Source organism: Nycticebus coucang, chromosome 8, assembly GCF_027406575.1.
Source record: "Nycticebus coucang isolate mNycCou1 chromosome 8, mNycCou1.pri, whole genome shotgun sequence".
Lineage (NCBI taxonomy): Eukaryota > Metazoa > Chordata > Mammalia > Primates > Lorisidae > Nycticebus > Nycticebus coucang.
In genome coordinates, this window is record NC_069787.1 from 1,099,218 (window position 1) to 1,118,442 (window position 19,225).

A 19,225-nucleotide genomic window follows, 5' to 3' on the forward strand; every position below is an offset into this window, starting at 1 on the left:
GGTCCTGCTCCTGCCCGTTGTCCAGGCATTGCCCTGCCCTCCTTGTCTTCCTGCCTCCTGCTCCCTGGCAGCTGCTCAGGTGTGCGTGCGTGACCCTGGCCCCCTGTGAATCCCCCGTCTCACCCCTCCTGGCACGCTGGCTTGGTCTGTAGCCCCAGAATAGCTCTGTGGTGTCTGTCATTCCTGATTCACGGTTGGGAAACTGAGGCAAAGAGAGGTTTAGCTCCTTGCAGTGTCCTACCCCATTGTGGTGTGGACCTGGGCAGTGTGAGTCCAGAGGCTGGGTCCTGGCCGGAATCCTGGTGGGCCTCATGGGCCTGAGCTGTTGCCCAGAGGCCTTTGGGGTGGGCATCCTCAGTGCCCCTTGGTACACTTTTGGTCAGCAGTCATTTTGGGTGAAGACTTCTGGCCCAGATGTGACTGCAGGCCAGGCAGGCCAGCATGGGTGAGTAGGTAGGGTGCAGGCTGGGTCCAGTTCCAGGCCCCACCCACAGGCACTAGGCTCTGGTGATCCCCAGGCTGGGGGCACAGCCCCTGCGGTTGTCCAGAGCGGGCACTAGGCTCTCGTGGTCCCCAGGCTGGGGGCACAGCCCCTGCGGTTGTCCAGAGTGGGCACTAGGCTCTCGTGGCCCCCAGGCTGGGGGCTCAGCCCCTGCGGTTGTCCAGAGTGGGCACTAGGCTCTCGTGGCCCCCAGGCTAGGGGCTCAGCCCCTGCGGTTGTCCAGAGTGGGCACTAGGCTCTGGTGGCCCCCAGGCTGGGGACACAGCCCCTGCGGTTGTCCAGAGTGGGCACTAGGCTCTCGTGGTCCCCAGGCTGGGGGCACAGCCCCTGCGGTTGTCCAGAGTGGGCCCTAGGCTCTCGTGGTCCCCAGGCTGGGGGCACAGCCCCTGCGGTTGTCCAGAGTGGGCACTAGGCTCTCGTGGTCCCCAGGCTGGGGGCACAGCCCCTGCGGTTGTCCAGAGTGGGCACTAGGCTCTCGTGGTCCCCAGGCTGGGGGCACAGCCCCTGCGGTTGTCCAGAGTGGGCACTAGGCTCTGGTGGCCCCCAGGCTGGGGGCACAGCCCCTGCGGTTGTCCAGAGCGGGCACTAGGCTCTGGTGGCCCCCAGGCTAGGGGCTCAGCCCCTGCGGTTGTCCAGAGTGGGCACTAGGCTCTCGTGGTCCCCAGGCTGGGGGCACAGCCCCTGCGGTTGTCCAGAGCGGGCACTAGGTTCTGGTGGCCCCCAGGCTGGGGGCTCAGCCCCTGCAGGTGTCCTCTCTGGGCCCGTCCAGTAGCCTCCTCCCCTGCCCTGCTCTGGGCTCAGCTCTTCCGGGTCTGGTTTGACTTAAGCTTGCCTGGTGGGGAGGCAGCTGAGCGGATGTGGGGGGGTGGAGTGCAGGAATGCAGCTCCCCCCCACTCTCCTGCCTCCTGTAGCCAGCAGCCTCTTTGGCCCACAGACACGGCGCCCCACCCTGGCCCGCCGCCTTCAGCCAGGCCTGATGGGGCTGACTTCAGTGAGGGCTTTCGCCTGGCTCTGCCCTGCCCTGCCACTGTGGGGGCGCAAAGAAAGGGCACTGTGCCAAATGTGGGCCCCCGCCCCAAGGTGGAGGTGGGGCGTGGGTGCCAGGCTGGCCATGCAGCAGGCAGGAGCGGGCCTGAGCCAGGGGAGCCTGCCCGGAAGGCTGCGCTGGGTGGACACGCCCCACGAATCCCATCTCTGGAAAGCCCCCTGGGTCTCTCTGTTAATTAAATACATTTGTTTGGTAAAAGCAACTAAAAATACTCTCAGCATTGCAAGCTGCAGAGAAGAGCTGGCTAATTAACGCCCGGTTTATTTGGGATCTGGAATACATTTCCATGCCGATGAGATGCCTGCCCTCTTCTGTGGCCTTGATGGGGTGCCCCTCTCCACCTGTAGGATACCCCACCCTGATTTCATTTGGCAGCCACACTGGACTCCCCATGCTCCTGTAGGCCCCAGCCTCTGCCCTCCCACACCCCTTCCTGCAGAGACCCAGCCTGCCCCAGGGTATGGCCTTCACCCTGAGTATGGCCATGACACCCAGGGCAGTGGCCATCTCTAGTCCCTAGTATATCCAGCCAGGTTCCTGGCCTCTGTTGACTGATAAGGGCTGAGGCCAAGACCAGCCTGTCTGGGCCGAAGTTTGCCCACACAGGCTCCCATAATAGGGCTGGGGGTGGGGGCAGGGAGCATAGCCAGCCTCGGTCCCCTCTGAGCCCAGTCTTGTCCTTGCAGGGCCGAGTGGGCTGAAGGGGTCTTCAGACCCCAACCTCTAGGCTGGGTGGGGTTGGGTTAGGCAGGTGCTGGCCCAGCCCTGCTCAGGGAGTCTTACCGCCACAGATTCTGGTGGACCTTGCGAACCCCGGTGGCCGGCCAGCCCTGGCCTATGAGAGTGTGGTGGCCCAGGAAGGCAGCCCCATCCTGCGGGACCTTGTTCTCAGCCCCAACCGCCAGTACCTCTATGCCATGACTGAAAAGCAGGTGAGTGCTGTGCTGGCGGGATGCCAGTGTGCAGATGTGGACCGTGGTCATGGGGAAGCTGAGGACAGGGGCCACATCACAGTTGGGTGGCTACTTCTCCCAAGGGGATGCCACAGCTGGTGGCTGGGCATGGTTTTGCACCTGTCTGGGTGTGCACTCGGGGGCTGGGGCTGGGATTTCTGCCCCTCACTGAATGACTTCATGACCCGGAAGTGAGGACTTGATGGAGAGCAATTTCAGAGGATGGGTGTCACTGAGGGATTGGGCAGTGCATTGGGGCCCAAGGGTGTGGGCTGTGTACCTGGTCTGGCCTGCTTAGAGACTACCACCACCATTCTTCCCAGCTTGGTGACCCATGGCCTCTCCGGGGTGGGCAGGTGAGGTAGGCGGGGCCCAGCAAGGCACAGGGCTGGTTGAGTACAGACCTCCTGCCCTCTTGGCTGCTCCTGATTCTTCTGACCCTGAGACCTCACGGACCTGCCAGGGGGCTGAGAAGCCAGGCCAAGCCAGGAAGCTCCTGTGGGCCAGGGCCCCGCCTATCCTATGAGCACCATCCAGGCCTGCCTCCTGTGCTCAGACCGGGCTGCCCAGCCATCCGTTCCTCTGGAGCTCAGAGCTAGGCAGGGAAGTAGCACTGGCCAAAGCTGATTACTGCCGATTGGTTCACCCTGCCTCTGTCGGCTTTTCCACTGCCTTCCTGCCCAGGCAGAGGCCTGGCCCCTGTGACCTGACTTGGCCAAGGCAGGGTCCCTGTTATTGGCCTCTGAGAGGCCAGAGCCAGAACCTCCATGGCATGTGGAGAGGAGGGTGGAGCTGGGAAACACTAGGTGGCGGTGGTGCTGCCGGGAGGGGGGGGGGGACCCTAGGAGGAGACTGGCGGGGTCTGATGCTGTGCCTCCCTCCTCAGGTGACAAGGGTGCCCGTGGAGAGCTGTGTGCAGTACACGTCTTGTGAGCTGTGCCTGGGGTCACGGGACCCTCACTGCGGCTGGTGTGTCCTGCACAGCATGTGAGTCTGGGTGGGCCGGGAAGGCCCCAGATGCCCCAATCTGGTACTCCCCTACTTGGGGTGCCGTGGGGCTGCCTTGCTGTGTACCTCAAGTGGCACAGCCCCCTCTGAGCAGGGTGAAGCTGGCACAACCCTGCTGAGGAGGGTGGGAATGTCACAGGGCTCATGGGACAAGCCATCTGTGTCCTTGGCCCAGGCCTGCACAGTGGGCTGACCATTTGGGGTGCCCTGGGTCTCCCCACCTGCCCAGCTTTGCATCCTCTGCCTGCAGTTGCTCACGGCAGGACACTTGTGAGCGGGCGGATGAGCCCCAGCGCTTCGCCTCAGACCTGCTGCAGTGTGTGCAGCTGACAGTGTGGCCGCGGAACGTATCTGTCACCATGTCCCAGGTCCCGGTGAGTGGCCGCCCCAGGGCAGGGGCAGGGGGTGCTGGGAGCAGCCGCAGAGATGTACTCACCGGCTCTTGCCCCCAGCTTGTGCTGCAGGCTTGGAACGTGCCCGACCTCTCAGCCGGCGTCAACTGCTCATTTGAGGACTTCATGGAGTCCGAGGGTGTTCTGGAGGATGGTCAGATCCACTGCCGCTCACCCTCTGCTCGTGAGGTGGCGCCCATCACGCAGGGCCAGGGTGAGTGCCCCTCCAGTCCCTGCACCGGCAGCACCTCGGCCTCAAGAGGCCTGGAGTGGGGTTCAGTCACCCACGTGTTCTCAGTACCTCCCCAGCTCGGTTCCATTGTGAGCACTGGGACCCTGGAGTTGACGGGGTCTTTCAGGCACAGGGCCAGAGTGAGAAGCCCTCTTGCTAGGGAGGTGTCCAGGTGGGGGCGTGTCCCATGGTGAACCTGGAGGTGGCAGGAAGTGGCCCCAGGACAGAGACTTGTCAAAACCCCTGGAATTGGAAGGGGTAGAGGGGCAGGAGTAGGCGTGTGAGGTCGGAGGTCGAGTGGGGGCATCGACCCCAGGTGCATCAGGGCCTATGGGGGTCTGGGGTACAGGTCCTCTCCAGCTGCCATAGTCCAGGTAGTTGCTGTATTGACTCTGTACAAACCACCCCGTGAGCCGACCTGGCTAGGCTTGGGGGTGTGGGGAGGGCCATGTGGTTCCCAGTCCCACCACCACCACCACCAACTGAATAGGAGGCAGGAAGGGGCAGGGGTCCCAGTTGATCCAAGGTTCCTGCCTCCAGGATGCTGAGGAGGGTCCTGGCTGAACACTCGATGGGCCAGCGTCTGCAGCTTGGAGGGTGGCAGCTAGTTCTTCCCCTGTCTGGGCTTGGCTTGCATGGGGTCCTGGGCTCTGTGGCACCTGGCAGCCCTGGTGACTCAGCCCCTACTGCCCTCAGGGGACCAGCGGGTGGTGAAGCTCTATCTGAAGTCCAAGGAGACAGGCAAGAAGTTCGCCTCTGTGGACTTTGTTTTCTACAACTGCAGTGTCCACCAGTCGTGAGTGTCACTGGGTTACCTCACCCCAGCTAGACCTGGACCCACTGTGGGCCAGGCCATGTTTGTATTTCCAGCATGCAGTCTGCCTTGTGCTAAGCAGGGGGTGGGGATCTCTGGGGAAGGGGTCAGCACTGGTGGGAGCCTGAGGGGCCATGGCAGGTTGTAAGATCCTGGAGAGAAGGTGGAGGAGGTGGTATCCTCTGATGCTGTTGGGACAGTGAGGCCCGAGGCTGCACAGGCAGGGCACGTGTGATGGCCTGCCCATCACAGCCGTGGGATGTGTCAGAGGGAATGGACAGGCCCCTGCCAGGCGAGGGGGCGGCAGATGTGTACCACACTCCAGTTCTGTGGCAGTACTCACTGCCTAAATTTAAACCTACGTTTATTGAAATGTGGTAAAACTTAAAACACAGTTCCAAGTTATGCCAACATGTTCACAGTCACCTGAGGCTATTGGTTACCGCAGCAGCCACTGGGGCAGGCTGGCGGTTGCAGGAAAGTGTCAAGGAGGGCATGAGTGCCAGGACCTGGGAGACGAAACCAGGGGCTGTCCCCCACCAGCCCAAGAGGAGGCAGGGGAGTGTGGTGGCACGATGAGGCCCAGTGGCAGCAGTGTGGTGGCCCCTTATGGCTGCAGGTAGTAGCACAGGCAGGATCCTCAGGCCTCAGCGCCCTGCTCTCTCCCATAGCTGCCTGTCGTGTGTCAACGGCTCCTTCCCCTGCCACTGGTGTAAATACCGCCACGTGTGTACCCACAATGCTGCCGACTGCGCCTTCCTGGAGGGCCGTGTCAACGTGTCTGAGGTAAGGCTGGGCTGGGTTTGGGGACCAGGCTTTTGGAGGTGCAGCAGAACCAGGTAGAGACAGCTCTGCCTGAGTGTCACCTGAGCCTGGTCCTGTGGGTATCTGGGGTGTTGGGTCATCCACACACCTTGAGGGGGTGGCCAGGCTGCGTCAGTCTGAAGGACTCCGGCCTGGGGCAAGAGGTTCTGCGGGGCCAGGGACACCATCCAGGGCTGTTTTGGCCAGCCAGGTGGCATTGGCCAGTGTTCTCTGGATGTCCTCTGTGACCCTCAGGAGGGGGAGATGCCTCAGACGAGTCCTGCTCAGGCCTCTACATGGGGGCTGTGGACTGAAGAGATACCTGTGGACTCCTGGGCACAGGGAAAGGGCAGTGTCCAGGCCCCATAGACAGTGTAAGCAGGAGCTGGGAGGGTGCGTGCCTGGTGAGCAGGCATGCAGGCCTGGCCTGAGCCCTCTGGGAGGGTGAGGGAACTCATATTAACCCACTAAGTGGCTGATGGCTTCCTGGAGCTGTGTGAAGTGCTATGTGGGATTGCTGTTAATTGTGTAGTAACCGTCTTGGAGCTGGGCGAGGTACTGACCATGTGGACAGTAGGCTGCCCCTCCTGGAACCCAAGGCTGTCAGAGCCAGGGTACAGTAGACCTTAGGGCAGCGGTTCTCAACCTGTGGGTCGCAACCCCTTCTTAACAATGAAAATACATTGCGGCATTAGGAAGGTTGAGAACCACTGCTGTAGAGCATGGCAGGCACATGGGGGCTGCAGCTGGGCTGGAGTTCCCCTGGACAGGCTGGGCCAAAAGGTGAGTGGGTACAAAGCCCCCCAGTGCTGCAGCCTGTTCCTCCTCTGGGTCCCTTCCTCACAGAGACCCCCAACCATCCCCACCGTCACCCTCTGGACCTGGATTTTTTGCTCCTTGGAGTGATGTTGCATGTCAGGACATGAGATGGCAGTGGAGGCAAGGCTGAGAGCAGGCAGGGACCATGAGTGTTGAGGGAACAAGGCCTGATAGTGCGAGTGTGAGCGTTGGGGCTCAAGGGAGCTGCCTGGGGGTGCGTCCTGCCTGAGGAGCTGCGCCAGTGTGCCTAGATATAAGAAGAGCTGTGTTGCAGTGCCCTGCAGTGGGGTCTGAGGTTGGCGGGAACTGGTCCTGGGGCCTTGTGAGCCAGTAATGGGCAGCCACTGCAGATGCGACCTGTCGAGGCAGTGGCTGTGGTTTGTATGGAGCTCAGGAGGCAGCAGAGTGGTCACAAGGCCGAGGCAGGGCCCAGGCTGGGGCTGTGGGCAGTTGGGGTGGTTTTGGAGGCCAGGGTAGGCCAGGTCCTCACTGGCGCTGTCTCTAATTCCTCCTGTGTCCTTGCCATCACCTCTAGGCACTTGAAGGAGACCAGCCCCTGGAGGTAGTGACCCTGGGGCCTTGGGGAAGTAGGGCAGGAGGTGTTGAGTGAGCCTGTTGGGGGCTGGGCTGGGGTGAAGGCAGGTTGTTTGGAGGAATGGATTCTTCCCCATTTCTTTAGCTGGAGTCCCAGACTTTTACGTAGAAGTTTCTAAGGTGTGATAGGAGTCTGGGAAAAGCTTGGTGTGTAGTGCTGAGCAGCAGCCCCCATGCCCCTCCACCAGGCCACCTCTCTGCGCCTTCTCACCAAGGAGCTCTCCCTCCCACAGCCCAGGGTGGGACAGGTCTCTGAGGATGCTTGCCTTGCTCCCTGTGTTCTCAGGTCCATTTACTTTGCTCTGAGGTGGAAGTGACCAGTGTACTGTGCATGTGGGGAGGGCTGGGTACTGAGGCCAGTGGTGCCTCTGCCCAGAGCCCGAGGGGGGCCCCATGTGGACCCCAGGAATGGAGCTCACACTCACAGAGGCACTGATATATTAGAACAGTGGTTCTCAATCTGCGGGTTGTGACCCCTTTGTAACAATGAAAATACATCCAGCATATCAGATATTTACATTACGATTCATAACAGTAGCAAAATTATAGTTATAAAGTAGCGGTGAAAATAATTTTATAGTTGGGGGTCACGACCTGTAAGGGTCATGGCATTAGAAGTCATCAGGAGGGTTGAGAACCACTGTGTTAGAACTTCCCTGTGAGCAGTGCCAGCGTCAGACTTCTCTGCTGAATGGGGAGGTGTGGCTGGCACTTCCACAGGGTAGTCATGTCCCTGCCCTCTTCCCTAGCCTTGTCCTTTATGCCTTGACCTCTTCTCCTGCCAGCCTGGGGCCATCTGAGAGATGCCATGAGGAGCTGGACCCTGGGCCAGTTGGTCACTGTGTCCCCAGCAGTAAAGGATGTGGGCAGTCCACTTAGCTCTTTCTTGGTCACTGTGAGCAGAAGAGTCCCAGGTCATAGGAACGAAGCGGGAGCTGACTAGTGAGGGTCAGTTCTGTGCCTCAGTCATCCGTAGACACGAGCCAGTTCACAGACCCCAAAACCCTGCATGCAGGGGAAGCTGGGCTGCCTGGAGGAAGGACCCTGCTATGTTGTCAAATATGTATATGGTGAATCTTTCTCCCTGCTTGCCCCAAAGGGACCTCTGGCTTTTTTACCAGGTGACTGTGTTGGGGACCACTGGACAGTGGTTCTGGACTGACCAGTTCAGGGAGATCCAGAGTAGGGTCTGTGGAGTCAGGTGGTCAGTGGACTTTCAGCTCAGGCCCAACTTGCAGTGGGGCCCAGAAGGTCCCCAAGCTGTCCTCTCTGGTTGCTTCCTGAGTTCTAGAACTCATGATTGAAAGACAAATATCCTGCTGATACTGGGAAGAGGTGACAAGTGTAGGGGTAGGAGCGAGGTGGGAGTGGCAGCTGGAGCGGACCAGCTGTTACTTGGAGCTGGGAGGGCAGGGATGGCAAGGGGCCGGGCCATTCTTTGCCATCCTCAGGTCATGGGGTGGCCAGGTAGGGGCTGCCCACACCCATGCTGTAGTGCCATGGGGGCAGTGCTGGGTCTCATGCTGGGGGAGCCTGCCACTGGCCACAGAGTTCCTGGACTCATAGGCACTGAGCAGGCCCAGGCTTCTCTGTGGTTGCCCTCGGTTTTCCCACAGGCTGGGTCCTGAGCTGACCCCATTCTCATGGCTGGGCCCAGGGTGCTGTGCCCAGGGTGGTCCCAGTCATGGTGAGGCTCCAGCCTGCGTCTCAGCGGGCAGTGCTGGGCCAGGGAAGTGCTGGTGTAGATGCAGGCCGTCCTGCCTGCCGGTGCCTTTCCACTGAGGCCGTGTGGGGGCACAGTTGGATGTGCTGAGTTGGGGAGGTGCAAGCTCCACACCTGCCTCTTTCCAGCAGACACGGGAGCATCCCTGCAGACCCACCAGTTGGTGGTCAGCGTGCCTGGCCAGGCCTTGTGAGCTCTGCTTCCCTTGACCCCTTGGGGGCTAGGCCAGAATCCTCTCTTGGGGCCCCCAGCATCTCTGCAGAGCTGGCCCTGTGCTGTGCCCTCCTTGGGAGCTGCTGCAGGCTTGGGGATTACAGCCTGTTCTCAGCCTCCCTATTTAAAGCCTGGCTCAGCGATGTTCCCCAGGGCCTGTTTCCTCTGGAGGGAGGCAGCAGCCGTGCTGCAAGAAAGCTGGGCCCTTGCATCAGTTATTGTTGCTGAGGTGCTGGGGGCCCTGGGGTCCCAGGCTGTTTTTCTGCTGAGCTCTGGCTATTTTTAGACTCCCTGGGCTCCTAGCACAGTGCTCAAGCCCCAAGCTCTCCGCTGCTTTTGCCTCAGGGGCCTTTTCATCTGTAGCCCAGGTGGGGCTTGTTCAGTCCCCAGGATGACAGGGTTCTAGAGCCCAGATGGAGTATCTTAGGACCAGAGAGGAGAGGGCTTGTGCTGGTCAGTGTGTAGCCCTCCGCACAGCTGGCTGTCCCTGTGGGCTTTGGTGTGACAGTGTATAAAGTGGCCATAGCAGGGCCAGGCTAGGAGGAGTGTATGCTTCATACACAGCCTGCAGTCTGGGGTGTGGTGGGGTACCCCACCCACCGCCCCACCCAGGTTCAACTGAAGTGTTCTTGCCTCCAGGACTGCCCACAGATCCTGCCCTCCACCCAGATCTACGTGCCGGTGGGTGTGGTGAAGCCGATCACCTTGGCCGCCAGGAACCTGCCGCAGCCACAGTCAGGCCAGCGTGGGTACGAGTGCCTCTTCCACATCCCGGGCAGCCCGGCCCGCGTCACTGCCCTGCGCTTCAACAGCTCCAGCCTGCAGTGCCAGAACTCCTCGGTGAGGGGGTGCAACAGCAGGCTGGGGTGGTGTGGCACGTGCTGCCAGCCACCTGGCATGTGCTGGTTGACAAAGGGCAGTACAGGCAGTCCGCCACTGGGACAAGTCAGAGGCACCCTGGGAGTGGACTTCAGTGGTGAAGACCTGATTGGACACGTGGGCAGTGTCTCTGCGTGTGTCTCCGTGTCCTGGGCTGAGGGGCAGGTCTGAGTGTGTTGGGGAACAGCCAGCTGCCTGCCAGCAGTGGCCACCTGGCCCCCGGAAGGCCAAGGTCAGGCCTGTGGAACCCATGGACTCTCATGGCCCCACCAATCTGTACTAGACGTGCTCAGACGGGCACTGCTTGTGTGCCAAGAAGAGGCCATGTTTGGAGCTTCGTGTCTAGTCCAGCAACACTTTGAAAGTTCTATTATCAAGTTCAGTGAGTTTAGTGATGGGGACCCGGTCCTGCACTCTCTGGCTCCCTATGACTGGCCGGCAGGCCTCAGTTTCTCCCATCTGCTCAGGAAGGGTGTGGTCAGGGGAGCAGGGGCTCTTCCTGGGATTGACCTGGTCCCTGAGCTGTCGCCAAGGCTCTCTAAAATGCTCCTTGATAAGGTCAGAGGTCTGGCTTCTGTGGCCCCTTGGCTGAGCCCTCATCTGTCGTAACAGGGTGGGCAGGGAAGTCACAGCCAGCTGCCCAGAGTGGGGCAGGCTGCAGGTTGGCCATCAGGGTCACTCCTTGTCACCATGGCTGTCTCTGGAATTCCGTCTGCCTTCCTTCCTCTCCAGACATTCCTGCTCTCTGACACTGACTCCCCATCTGCCCTGCACCGCCACCTGCATCTCTGTGGCCCCTGTCTGTCTCCACACTGTCCTCTCCCCTGCCTTGAAGCGTCCGTCTCTGCTCCTTCCCTTCTCTCCGCATCTCTCCCACCCCTCCCTTCTCTCCAGGTCCACATTAATCTTTCCTTCAGCTGTGTTTAAAGGGAAGCAGGAGTATCAGGGAATTTGATAGGATCCAATTAAATTCCTGCAGATAAAATAATGACGAATTGCTGGGCTGCCCCTTGGAAAGACTGGGCTCCTTGCTTCTCCCAAGCACAGGCAGGGAGCTGAGGTCATCAGTAGAGAGAATGGGACACAGCTGAGCCCAGGCCTGCTCCAGAGAGGGCTGGGCCCCATGTGATGATGATTCTGCCTGTTTGGGCCCAGAGCTGGGGGACACACATCTCACACCTCAGGGCAGTCCTGGTCCATTCAGCAGATGAAGATACTGAGGTTCTTACAACACCCCTGGTGCATGTCCATAGGCCCCAGATGGGAGTCCTGGCTTCCCAGCAGTCTCTATGCAGGGAGTGGTTCAAGGGAGGCTGAGGGCTTCTGTGGCTGCAGCTGGTCTCTGAGGAGAGGTCTCATGGAGGCTGACCCTGGAAAGCAGAGAGGCCACTGTGCGGAGATGGAGGCTTGGCTAGGGGGTGGAGGGGCCATGGAACTAGGAAGAGAGCCAGTGTATAGGGGATGCCTATTTGTGTGGGGAGCTGAGGAGGTTGCAGAACCTGGCCCGCCAGCTGGCTGGTGGGCAGTGGCTGCTGTGAACTGTCAGGTTTCAGACTGGAAATGCCAGTCTCGCTCAGGAGCCTAGGTTCTGGGCCCTTCCAAGCCATTCCCAGCGGCTAGTCCCAGAGATGGCAGGGGGCATGCAGGCCCCGACCACAATGTACTGATTGTCCACTGTGGTCTGGAGGTAGTAGCTTGCAGCCCCAGAGCCTGACCGTGCTGTCTGCTGCCCACAGTACTCATATGAGGGGAATGACATCAGTGACTTGCCCGTGAACCTGTCAGTGGTGTGGAACGGCAACTTTGTCATTGACAACCCCCAGAACATCCAGGGTGAGCGCAGGCCCTCCCAGGGTGGGGTGGTGGGTGGGGCCAAGCTGACCATGCCCCCTCCCTGCAGCCCACCTCTACAAGTGCCCAGCCCTGCGTGAGAGCTGTGGCCTCTGCCTCAAGGCTGACCCTCGCTTTGAGTGTGGCTGGTGCGTGGCCGAGCGCCGCTGCTCCCTGCGTCACAACTGCCCAGCTGACGTGCCCATGTCCTGGATGCATGCCCGCCATGGCAGCAGCCGCTGTGCCGACCCCAAGATCCTCAAGGTAGGCCCTGGCCAGACCCACCCGCCAGTCCCATCCCGCCTGCCACGTCCCTCATCAGCAAGATCGCCCACCTGGGCCGGGCGTGGTGGCACGCACGCAGGCCTCTCAGCCTCTGCCTCCCTGCAGCTGTCCCCCGAGACGGGCCCGAGGCAGGGAGGGACACGGCTCACCATAACGGGCGAGAACCTGGGCCTGCGGTTCGAGGATGTGCGTCTGGGCGTTCGTGTGGGCAAGGTGCCGTGCAGCCCCGTGGAGAGCGAGTACATCAGCGCCGAGCAGTACGTGTGCAGGGGGCGTGGGTCTGCTGGGCCTGGGGAGGGCCCCACAGCTGCTGAGTCCTGCCTGTGCTCGTAGGATCGTGTGTGAGATTGGGGACGCCAGCACAGTGCGGGCCCACGACGCCCTGGTGGAGGTGTGCGTGCGGGACTGCTCTCCCCCCTACCGGGCCCTGTCACCCAAGCGCTTCACTTTCGTGGTGAGTCCCGCCTCACCCTCTGCCCTGTGCCGCCATGGTCTCTTCTGGGCGAGGGGCTGACCTAGACCCATAGGCCACACCCTCGTCCTCCCTGGGCTCCCTTGTTGAGCCACACTCTGCTCCTGTTCTCCATGGCCATGGAGCTGTTCCTCTCTCCCCTGCTGTGCTGTAGCCAGCTCAGGGCATGTGGACATGGCTAGCCATGCACATAGGCAGAGTGGGGCCTGTCACCGGGTGGCCCCAAAGGTGCCCTCCCAGGAACTCCACCAAGCCCTTTCTTTCTGCAGACTCCGACTTTCTACCGCGTGAGCCCCTCCCGTGGGCCTCTGTCAGGGGGCACCTGGATTGGCATTGAGGGGAGCCACCTGAATGCGGGCAGTGACGTGGCTGTGTCTGTTGGTGGCCGGCCCTGCTCCTTTTCCTGGTACGGGCTTGGTCGGGCTGGCTGCACCCGCTCCGGGTTCAGGTGGCTATATGCCTGCTGCTGTTGCCCAGGCAACGTGGTATGGAGAGCCTGGCTGGGGTGATCACTATGGAAACCCAGAGGCGGAGAAGGTTACCATGGAAACAGGGGTTACCTCTGAGGTGGGAGAAGAGGGGCAGGCAGGTGGGCAGGGCTTGGCCCCCAGGGGTGGGCACAACGTGGCTTCCTCCTGCCTCCCTCACCCTTCCCTGGGAGTGGTGGGAGTCCCTTGGGTGAAAAGTAAGAAGTGTTTAAACAAAATTTTAAGAGAAAACAGAAATCTTAACAAAAGCCCTGAGGCTTGAAGGGGATAATTTTAGATTAAGGTTGATAATGTAACGTCCCTTTAAATATTTTCCTGTGATAATTACCTGTTATCAGCATAATCATTGGTGTTTGCTATGAGCAACCTGGCAGCTGTAGGGCCCCTAGCTATTAGTGAAAGAGCAGGGTCAGGCCAGCGTGGACTGTACCTGACAGCCTGCCCAGTAGAGTTACCCCTGCCCAGACCAGCTCATTCAGTCTCCTCACAGCCCAGGGATGGGGGATAAAGCCCATCGATAAAGCCCACCCAGCGATTTTTCAGATCGCCACAGGTGTCAAGAGGGAAGGAGGCTGCCACCCTCGGGGCAGCAGGAGTGGGCCCTGGATCCCCTTGGACCACAGGCTGAGAGAGGGCAGCCTGGGACAGGTGGGAGAGGTCAGGGCCGTGGCCTGGCCTCCCTGACCATCCCCAGCAGTGGCAGAGCAGACTTGCTACTGGATACCATGGCAGAGGCTGGGGCCAGGAGTGTGAAGCCCTTGCCATGGTTGCCCAGAGAGCGTGAAGGCAAGGGCCCCTCAGCCACGGGGGCCATCAAGAAACAGACCTGGGGGTCAGAGGTCAGGGCAGGCCTGCAGGGGCTGGGAGCAAGAGAAGGCCGGGCTGGGCCCAAGAATAGGACCAGGCTTCCGTGGCCCTGGGAGGGTGTGTTGCCGCGACCGTGGACAGCCCACTGGAGGCAGGTCCTGTTCTACAGACGGGCAGTGAGGCCTGGAGGTCCAGTAGTTCCTCACCTGCCATCATGTGGTTTGTGTGAGGGAGCCTGGATGCTCAGCTCTAGGGGCCTGAGCTCTGCACAAGTTCTTGATGCTGCCTCACGTCCCTCTTGGCCCCTCCAGGAGGAACTCTCGGGAAATCCGGTGCCTGACACCCCCTGGGCAGAGTCCTGGCAGCACTCCCATTGTCGTCAACATCAACCGAGCCCAGCTCACCAACCCTGAGGTGAAGTACAACTACACAGAGGATCCCACCATCCTGAGGATTGACCCCGAGTGGAGCATCAACAGGTGGGAGGCTGTGGCCCGGCCACACTTGCCCTGTCCCTCACACTGGGACTAGTGCCCAGCCTGCAAGCTTCTGTCTGGGGCCTGGTAGCTCTTATTCCCGCCTGCTGTGCATCGCAGGGGGTCTGGTGCAGACAGCTTTTACTTGTTTGCTGTCTTTGGGAGCGGCGGGCCCTGTCCAGCTGAGCTGTCAGTCATGTGTCTGCCCCGAGCCACGAGCTGGCCCCTGGCAGCATGCAGTGACTTGCCCAATCCCTTGGTCCTAGTGGCGGGACCCTCCTCACAGTCACAGGGACCAACCTGGCCACAGTCCGCGAACCCCGAATCCGGGCAAAGTATGGCGGCGTTGAAAGGGAGAACGTGAGTCCCTGCTCCTCATGCCACTTGCCTTCCTGTCCCTGCTGCCATCTGTGCTTTCGCCTGGGCTGGGGCTCCTGTCGGGGATGCCCCTGCCCCTGCTGGGCTTCTCCTTGGGTGTACCTGAGGCCCTGAGGCTACAGCACCCCTGCCTGGTGCGGGGGAGGGCCTGGCACTGCCCTGTGGAGAGCCTGGAGCTGTGTGTGAGGGCTGGCCCAGTGCACTTATGCCCTGTGTCCCCAGAGCTGCATGGTATACAACGACACCACCATGTTGTGCCGGGCGCCCTCCGTGGACAACCCTGTGCGCAGCCCCCCAGAGCTGGGGGAGCGGCCGGAGGAGCTGGGCTTCGTCATGGACAACGTGCGCGCCCTACTGGTGCTCAACTCCTCCTCCTTCCTGTACTACCCCGACCCCGTGCTGGAGCCACTCAGCCCCACGGGGCTCCTGGAGCTGAAGCCCAGCTCCCCACTCATTCTCAAGGTGGGTGGCCTTTGCCCCTCTGCCTGGGCCACTGTGGCAGTGGCTGGGGCCAGGTGAGCTGGTGTGGGGTGGTCTTGGCTGGGCAAAGCCCTGAGCTGTGACTCACCACACACACACCCCCCCCGCCCCCCCTATGCAGGGCCGGAACCTCCTGCCACCAGCGCCTGGCAACTCCCGGCTGAACTACACGGTGCTCATTGGCTCTACGCCCTGCACACTCACCGTGTCTGAAACACAGCTGCTGTGCGAGTCGCCCAACCTCACAGGGCAGCACAAGGTCACGGTGCGTCCCTCACCCTGCTGCAGGACACCCCAACTCTGTGTCCCATCCCAGCGACACTCAGCTCAAGGGCAGGCCTGGCTGGGGTGCAAGCCTTATCATCCTGTACCTGAGCCCCCCAGACCACCTCCCCACCTCCCACCCAAGCCCTGTGAGCCCTGGGGCTTCCCTGGCTGGTCCCTGCATGCTGACCCCTGCTACCCACCATGGGCCCTATTGGTGGGACATTGCCCTCAGGCAGGGGCCCTGCAGGGTCTCCAGGGCTTCTGCAGGGGGCGCAGGTGGCTCCTGAGTGGCCTCTCCCCACCCCTTGGCAGGTGCGGGCCGGTGGCTTCGAGTTCTCCCCTGGCATGCTGCAGGTGTACTCAGACAGCCTGCTGACGCTGCCCGCCACTGTGGGCATTGGTGGCGGCGGGGGCCTCCTGCTGTTAGTCATCGTGGCTGTGCTTATCGCATACAAGCGCAAGTCACGTGATGCCGACCGCACGCTCAAGCGGCTGCAGCTCCAGATGGACAACCTGGAGTCCCGAGTGGCACTTGAGTGCAAGGAAGGTCTGTTGGGATGGGGGATCGAGGGCCCACTGGGGCAGCTGCCTCCTCCGAGCCAGGGCCTGTCCCACCCACCAACTCCAGCTGGGTTCACACTGTGCCCCATGGCTGGCTGTGCTGGTCCAGGTCCCAGGGAGAGGACAGGTGCTTGAGCAGGGCTTGCCGCCTGGCCCTGGGCAGCTGCCGTGTTTGTGCCTCAGTCTCCTCACCTACAGAACAGGCACGATGACAGTGCCCGTCTTACTGGGTGCCCTGAATGGCAGACATGCCTGGTGGCAGAGTCCTGGGGTGTTGGAGTGTGCACATGTGTCCATGCAGTGAGGGCAGCCCTGCCTGTCCTCAGTCCCGGGGCTGGCCTTAGTCTTTGAGGAGCTTTTGTTGGGGGCGGTGGGGTCAGGCCACACCTTGCTCTTAGTATGTATGTTACACGTGTGTTGTCTCCTTTCATGTGAGTGGCAGAAATCGGCTCAGACTGCAGCAGGGTGCGACGTGGGGGCTCTGTGCACGGGAGCCCAGGGTGTGCCGGGCCCTCCTGCCCTGTGTGCTGGACTCTGTCTATCGCAGGGCTCCTCTCTCCCGGGTACCAGTCCCTCTCTCTTGGGTGTGCTCATCCCATTGCAGATGAGCTCAGCTGTCCCAGTGGACAGTCACTGAGCCTGTCCCTGACAGCCACACCTGCTCACCTTCCTCCGTTCCTTGGGCCTGTTTCCTCAAAGCCCCCAATCAAGGGCAGGTGGACACCAGGAATAAATGGGGTAGGGCCCAGAGAGAGAGGGGTGGATTGCACTAGGCAGGAGCCGCAGATATTCTGGCTGTAGGCTCAGAGGAGTTAGGTGAACAGCAGCTTGAGGGTTGGCAGGGAGAGCTAGGGTGGTTGCCCCAAGGAGGAACAGAGGGTTCTATGTGGAACACAGCAGGGCCCCAGGGGCCATCTGTTGCTTAACACATCTCAGAGGGGCTATGAGCCAGAGCTAGAGCCAGGCCTGACTCAAGGCTGGCATCTCCAGACTCCCTGGCCTGTGGGTTGAGTGCTGTGGTCCAGTTGGTTGAGGTGGGGCAGGGGGTTAATGCTGGGAGCAGGGAGGTGGGCTCTGAAATGGGGGCTGGTCTGAAACCCTACAGACCTAGGACAGAGGCCCTGGGCTACCAGGCTGGTGGTGAGGGCCAGCTCCTGAGTCGGTGCATAGGGCTGGAGGCATAGCAGCCTTGGCCCTATGTGGCAGACATCAGTCCAAACTGGCTTCTCTGGCTGGATGTATGGTTAGGGGGGCTCAGGGCTGGTATCTGTGGGTACTTAGCCAGCCTGGGTTGGGGCCCCTGGCTCTGCCATGACCTCTCCAAACTTCAGCGCAGAAGTCTTGGCTAGTGAGATGAGAATGGAACAGCATTAATAATCAGCAACATTTATGGAACGTTTGTTAGGTGCCAGGCGAGACTTTGAGCACTTTGTGGCTATTAATTAGAGACTTTTAGCACTTTGTGGCTATTAATTAGCGCATGCTCACAGCTTTAGGCAGCAGACACTAAAAGTGTTTTTGCTGTGGGCCAGAGCTTGAAGCCTTGTTCTTCTTGGGCCACATGGGAAAGGGAGGTGTGGGCAGCAGAGATCCCAGTGCTACAGACTCTACTGAGTCTCAGGACTTGACCCATCTTAAAACATAGAGTCTTGTGTCCCAGGAGCCCCTAAATCCTGGATATTCCCAAGTGGCCCACTGATTGCTGGGGCTCATCCAGCCTCCAGCCCTGTGGACAGAACAGGGGGCAGGTAGCCTGGGTGGTGAGGCTGGCATGTAGATGCCTGTGTCTGTCAGCTCATGTGTGAGTGTGGTGGCTGGGGGCCACTCCAGGTGGAGATAGCAGACTTGGTAGGCAGCGGTGCCCAGGAGATGAAGGCCTGGCCCTTAATTAAACCTGCCAGAAGTCCCCAGAGTCTGCTGTGCTACTCTGGCTGCTGATCAGATAGTGTGTCCCTTGGTCTGCCGCAGGGCTGACAGCTCATGGCTCTGGAATGTTCTGTGGGACCTGCCCGCTGTCCTGCCTGTGTTTGTTCCTGAAAGGCAGAGCTGGCCCAGAGCACGGTGAAGTGGGCTATGTAGAGGGGCCCACTGGGCCTGAGGTGTGTGTGTGGCAGATGTTGGGACTTTGTGGACAGCCTGCAACCTTGGGACCTCTGCTGCCCACCCCCTCTCACACCTGGCCACACCTCCCAGGTAGCCCACAGAGCCACACGGCAGAGCTGCTCCACCTTTACGTGACAGCTCCGAAATGCAGGAGGCCTTGCCCAGCCTGGCTCTGGTGCTAGTGCCTCCTCTGCTCCTGTTCGGGTTGATCCCGTTACAACTCAGGGAGGGAGAGGATTTTTTATGTTTGGACTGGAGAAACTCAGGCACAGGAAGGAAAAGTGGTTTCTTTAAGGTCATAAATTCAGTAAGTGGCAGAACCAGGCTTTGGTCTTGGCCTTGAGAGGTGGACGAGCTGGGGAGCTGGTGGGGTTCCCCTGATACCACATCTGGCCACAGCCTTCGCAGAGCTGCAGACAGACATCCATGAGCTGACCAGTGACCTGGATGGTGCCGGCATCCCGTTCCTAGACTACCGGACGTATGCCATGCGTGTGCTTTTCCCTGGGATCGAGGATCACCCTGTGCTCAAGGAGATGGAGGTAGGGCTGCTGGCCCTGTGTGTGCAGGTGCTCAGAGGTGGCTGCTGTGCTGTGCCTTTGGGCTCCTTGGGTGCTGGTGGACAGCAAATGGCATGTGGCAGCCAGGGGACCTAGGGCCCTCAGCCTGCAAGTGGGGAGGGTACTGGCAGACAGAGCTGGGGCAAGGACTGGCCAGTATGACTCTACTCCCCACAGAGCCGCAGGAAGGCTGGCCCCACCCTCAGCCCAGCAAACTACCCTTTGCCCTGGGTTCCTGGCACTTCCCTGGGGCTACTCCTTGAGGCCTGCCTCTGTTGGCTTGGCTCACCTGCCGCTCAGCCAGCCTGGTCTCCCGGATGGCTCTGGACACTAAGCTTTGAGGGCTGCAGGCAGGGTGCTAGGAGGTGTAGGTGCTATTTGGGGTGGGAGCCACAGGTGGCATAGCAGGGGGGCCTCGGAGAGCTGGACTTTGCTCTGTAGATGCTGGCAGCACCCACGTTGTTGGCAGTGAGCCTGATAAGTAAAGAGGCTATCACCAGGTCCCCTGGGGGCCCTCCCATCAGCAGGCCAGAGGC

The 19,225-nt window shown here is 60.8% G+C and overlaps 1 protein-coding gene across 1 annotated transcript in view; it reads left to right on the plus strand.

Annotated features, from left to right (window-relative positions):
- PLXNA1 (plexin A1) overlaps positions 1 to 19,225 on the plus strand; it is a 52,451-nt gene that overhangs the window by 16,883 nt on the left and 16,343 nt on the right. The window contains exons 4-21 of the mRNA XM_053599512.1: positions 2,343 to 2,483; positions 3,391 to 3,491; positions 3,763 to 3,886; positions 3,965 to 4,118; positions 4,833 to 4,932; positions 5,622 to 5,736; positions 9,743 to 9,943; positions 11,719 to 11,815; positions 11,883 to 12,076; positions 12,203 to 12,354; positions 12,431 to 12,551; positions 12,839 to 12,975; positions 14,176 to 14,343; positions 14,607 to 14,700; positions 14,941 to 15,180; positions 15,320 to 15,463; positions 15,778 to 16,012; positions 18,529 to 18,671. Coding sequence (XP_053455487.1) covers positions 2,343 to 2,483; positions 3,391 to 3,491; positions 3,763 to 3,886; positions 3,965 to 4,118; positions 4,833 to 4,932; positions 5,622 to 5,736; positions 9,743 to 9,943; positions 11,719 to 11,815; positions 11,883 to 12,076; positions 12,203 to 12,354; positions 12,431 to 12,551; positions 12,839 to 12,975; positions 14,176 to 14,343; positions 14,607 to 14,700; positions 14,941 to 15,180; positions 15,320 to 15,463; positions 15,778 to 16,012; positions 18,529 to 18,671 — 2,661 coding nt within the window. The remainder of the gene's footprint in view (positions 1 to 2,342; positions 2,484 to 3,390; positions 3,492 to 3,762; positions 3,887 to 3,964; positions 4,119 to 4,832; positions 4,933 to 5,621; positions 5,737 to 9,742; positions 9,944 to 11,718; positions 11,816 to 11,882; positions 12,077 to 12,202; positions 12,355 to 12,430; positions 12,552 to 12,838; positions 12,976 to 14,175; positions 14,344 to 14,606; positions 14,701 to 14,940; positions 15,181 to 15,319; positions 15,464 to 15,777; positions 16,013 to 18,528; positions 18,672 to 19,225) is intronic.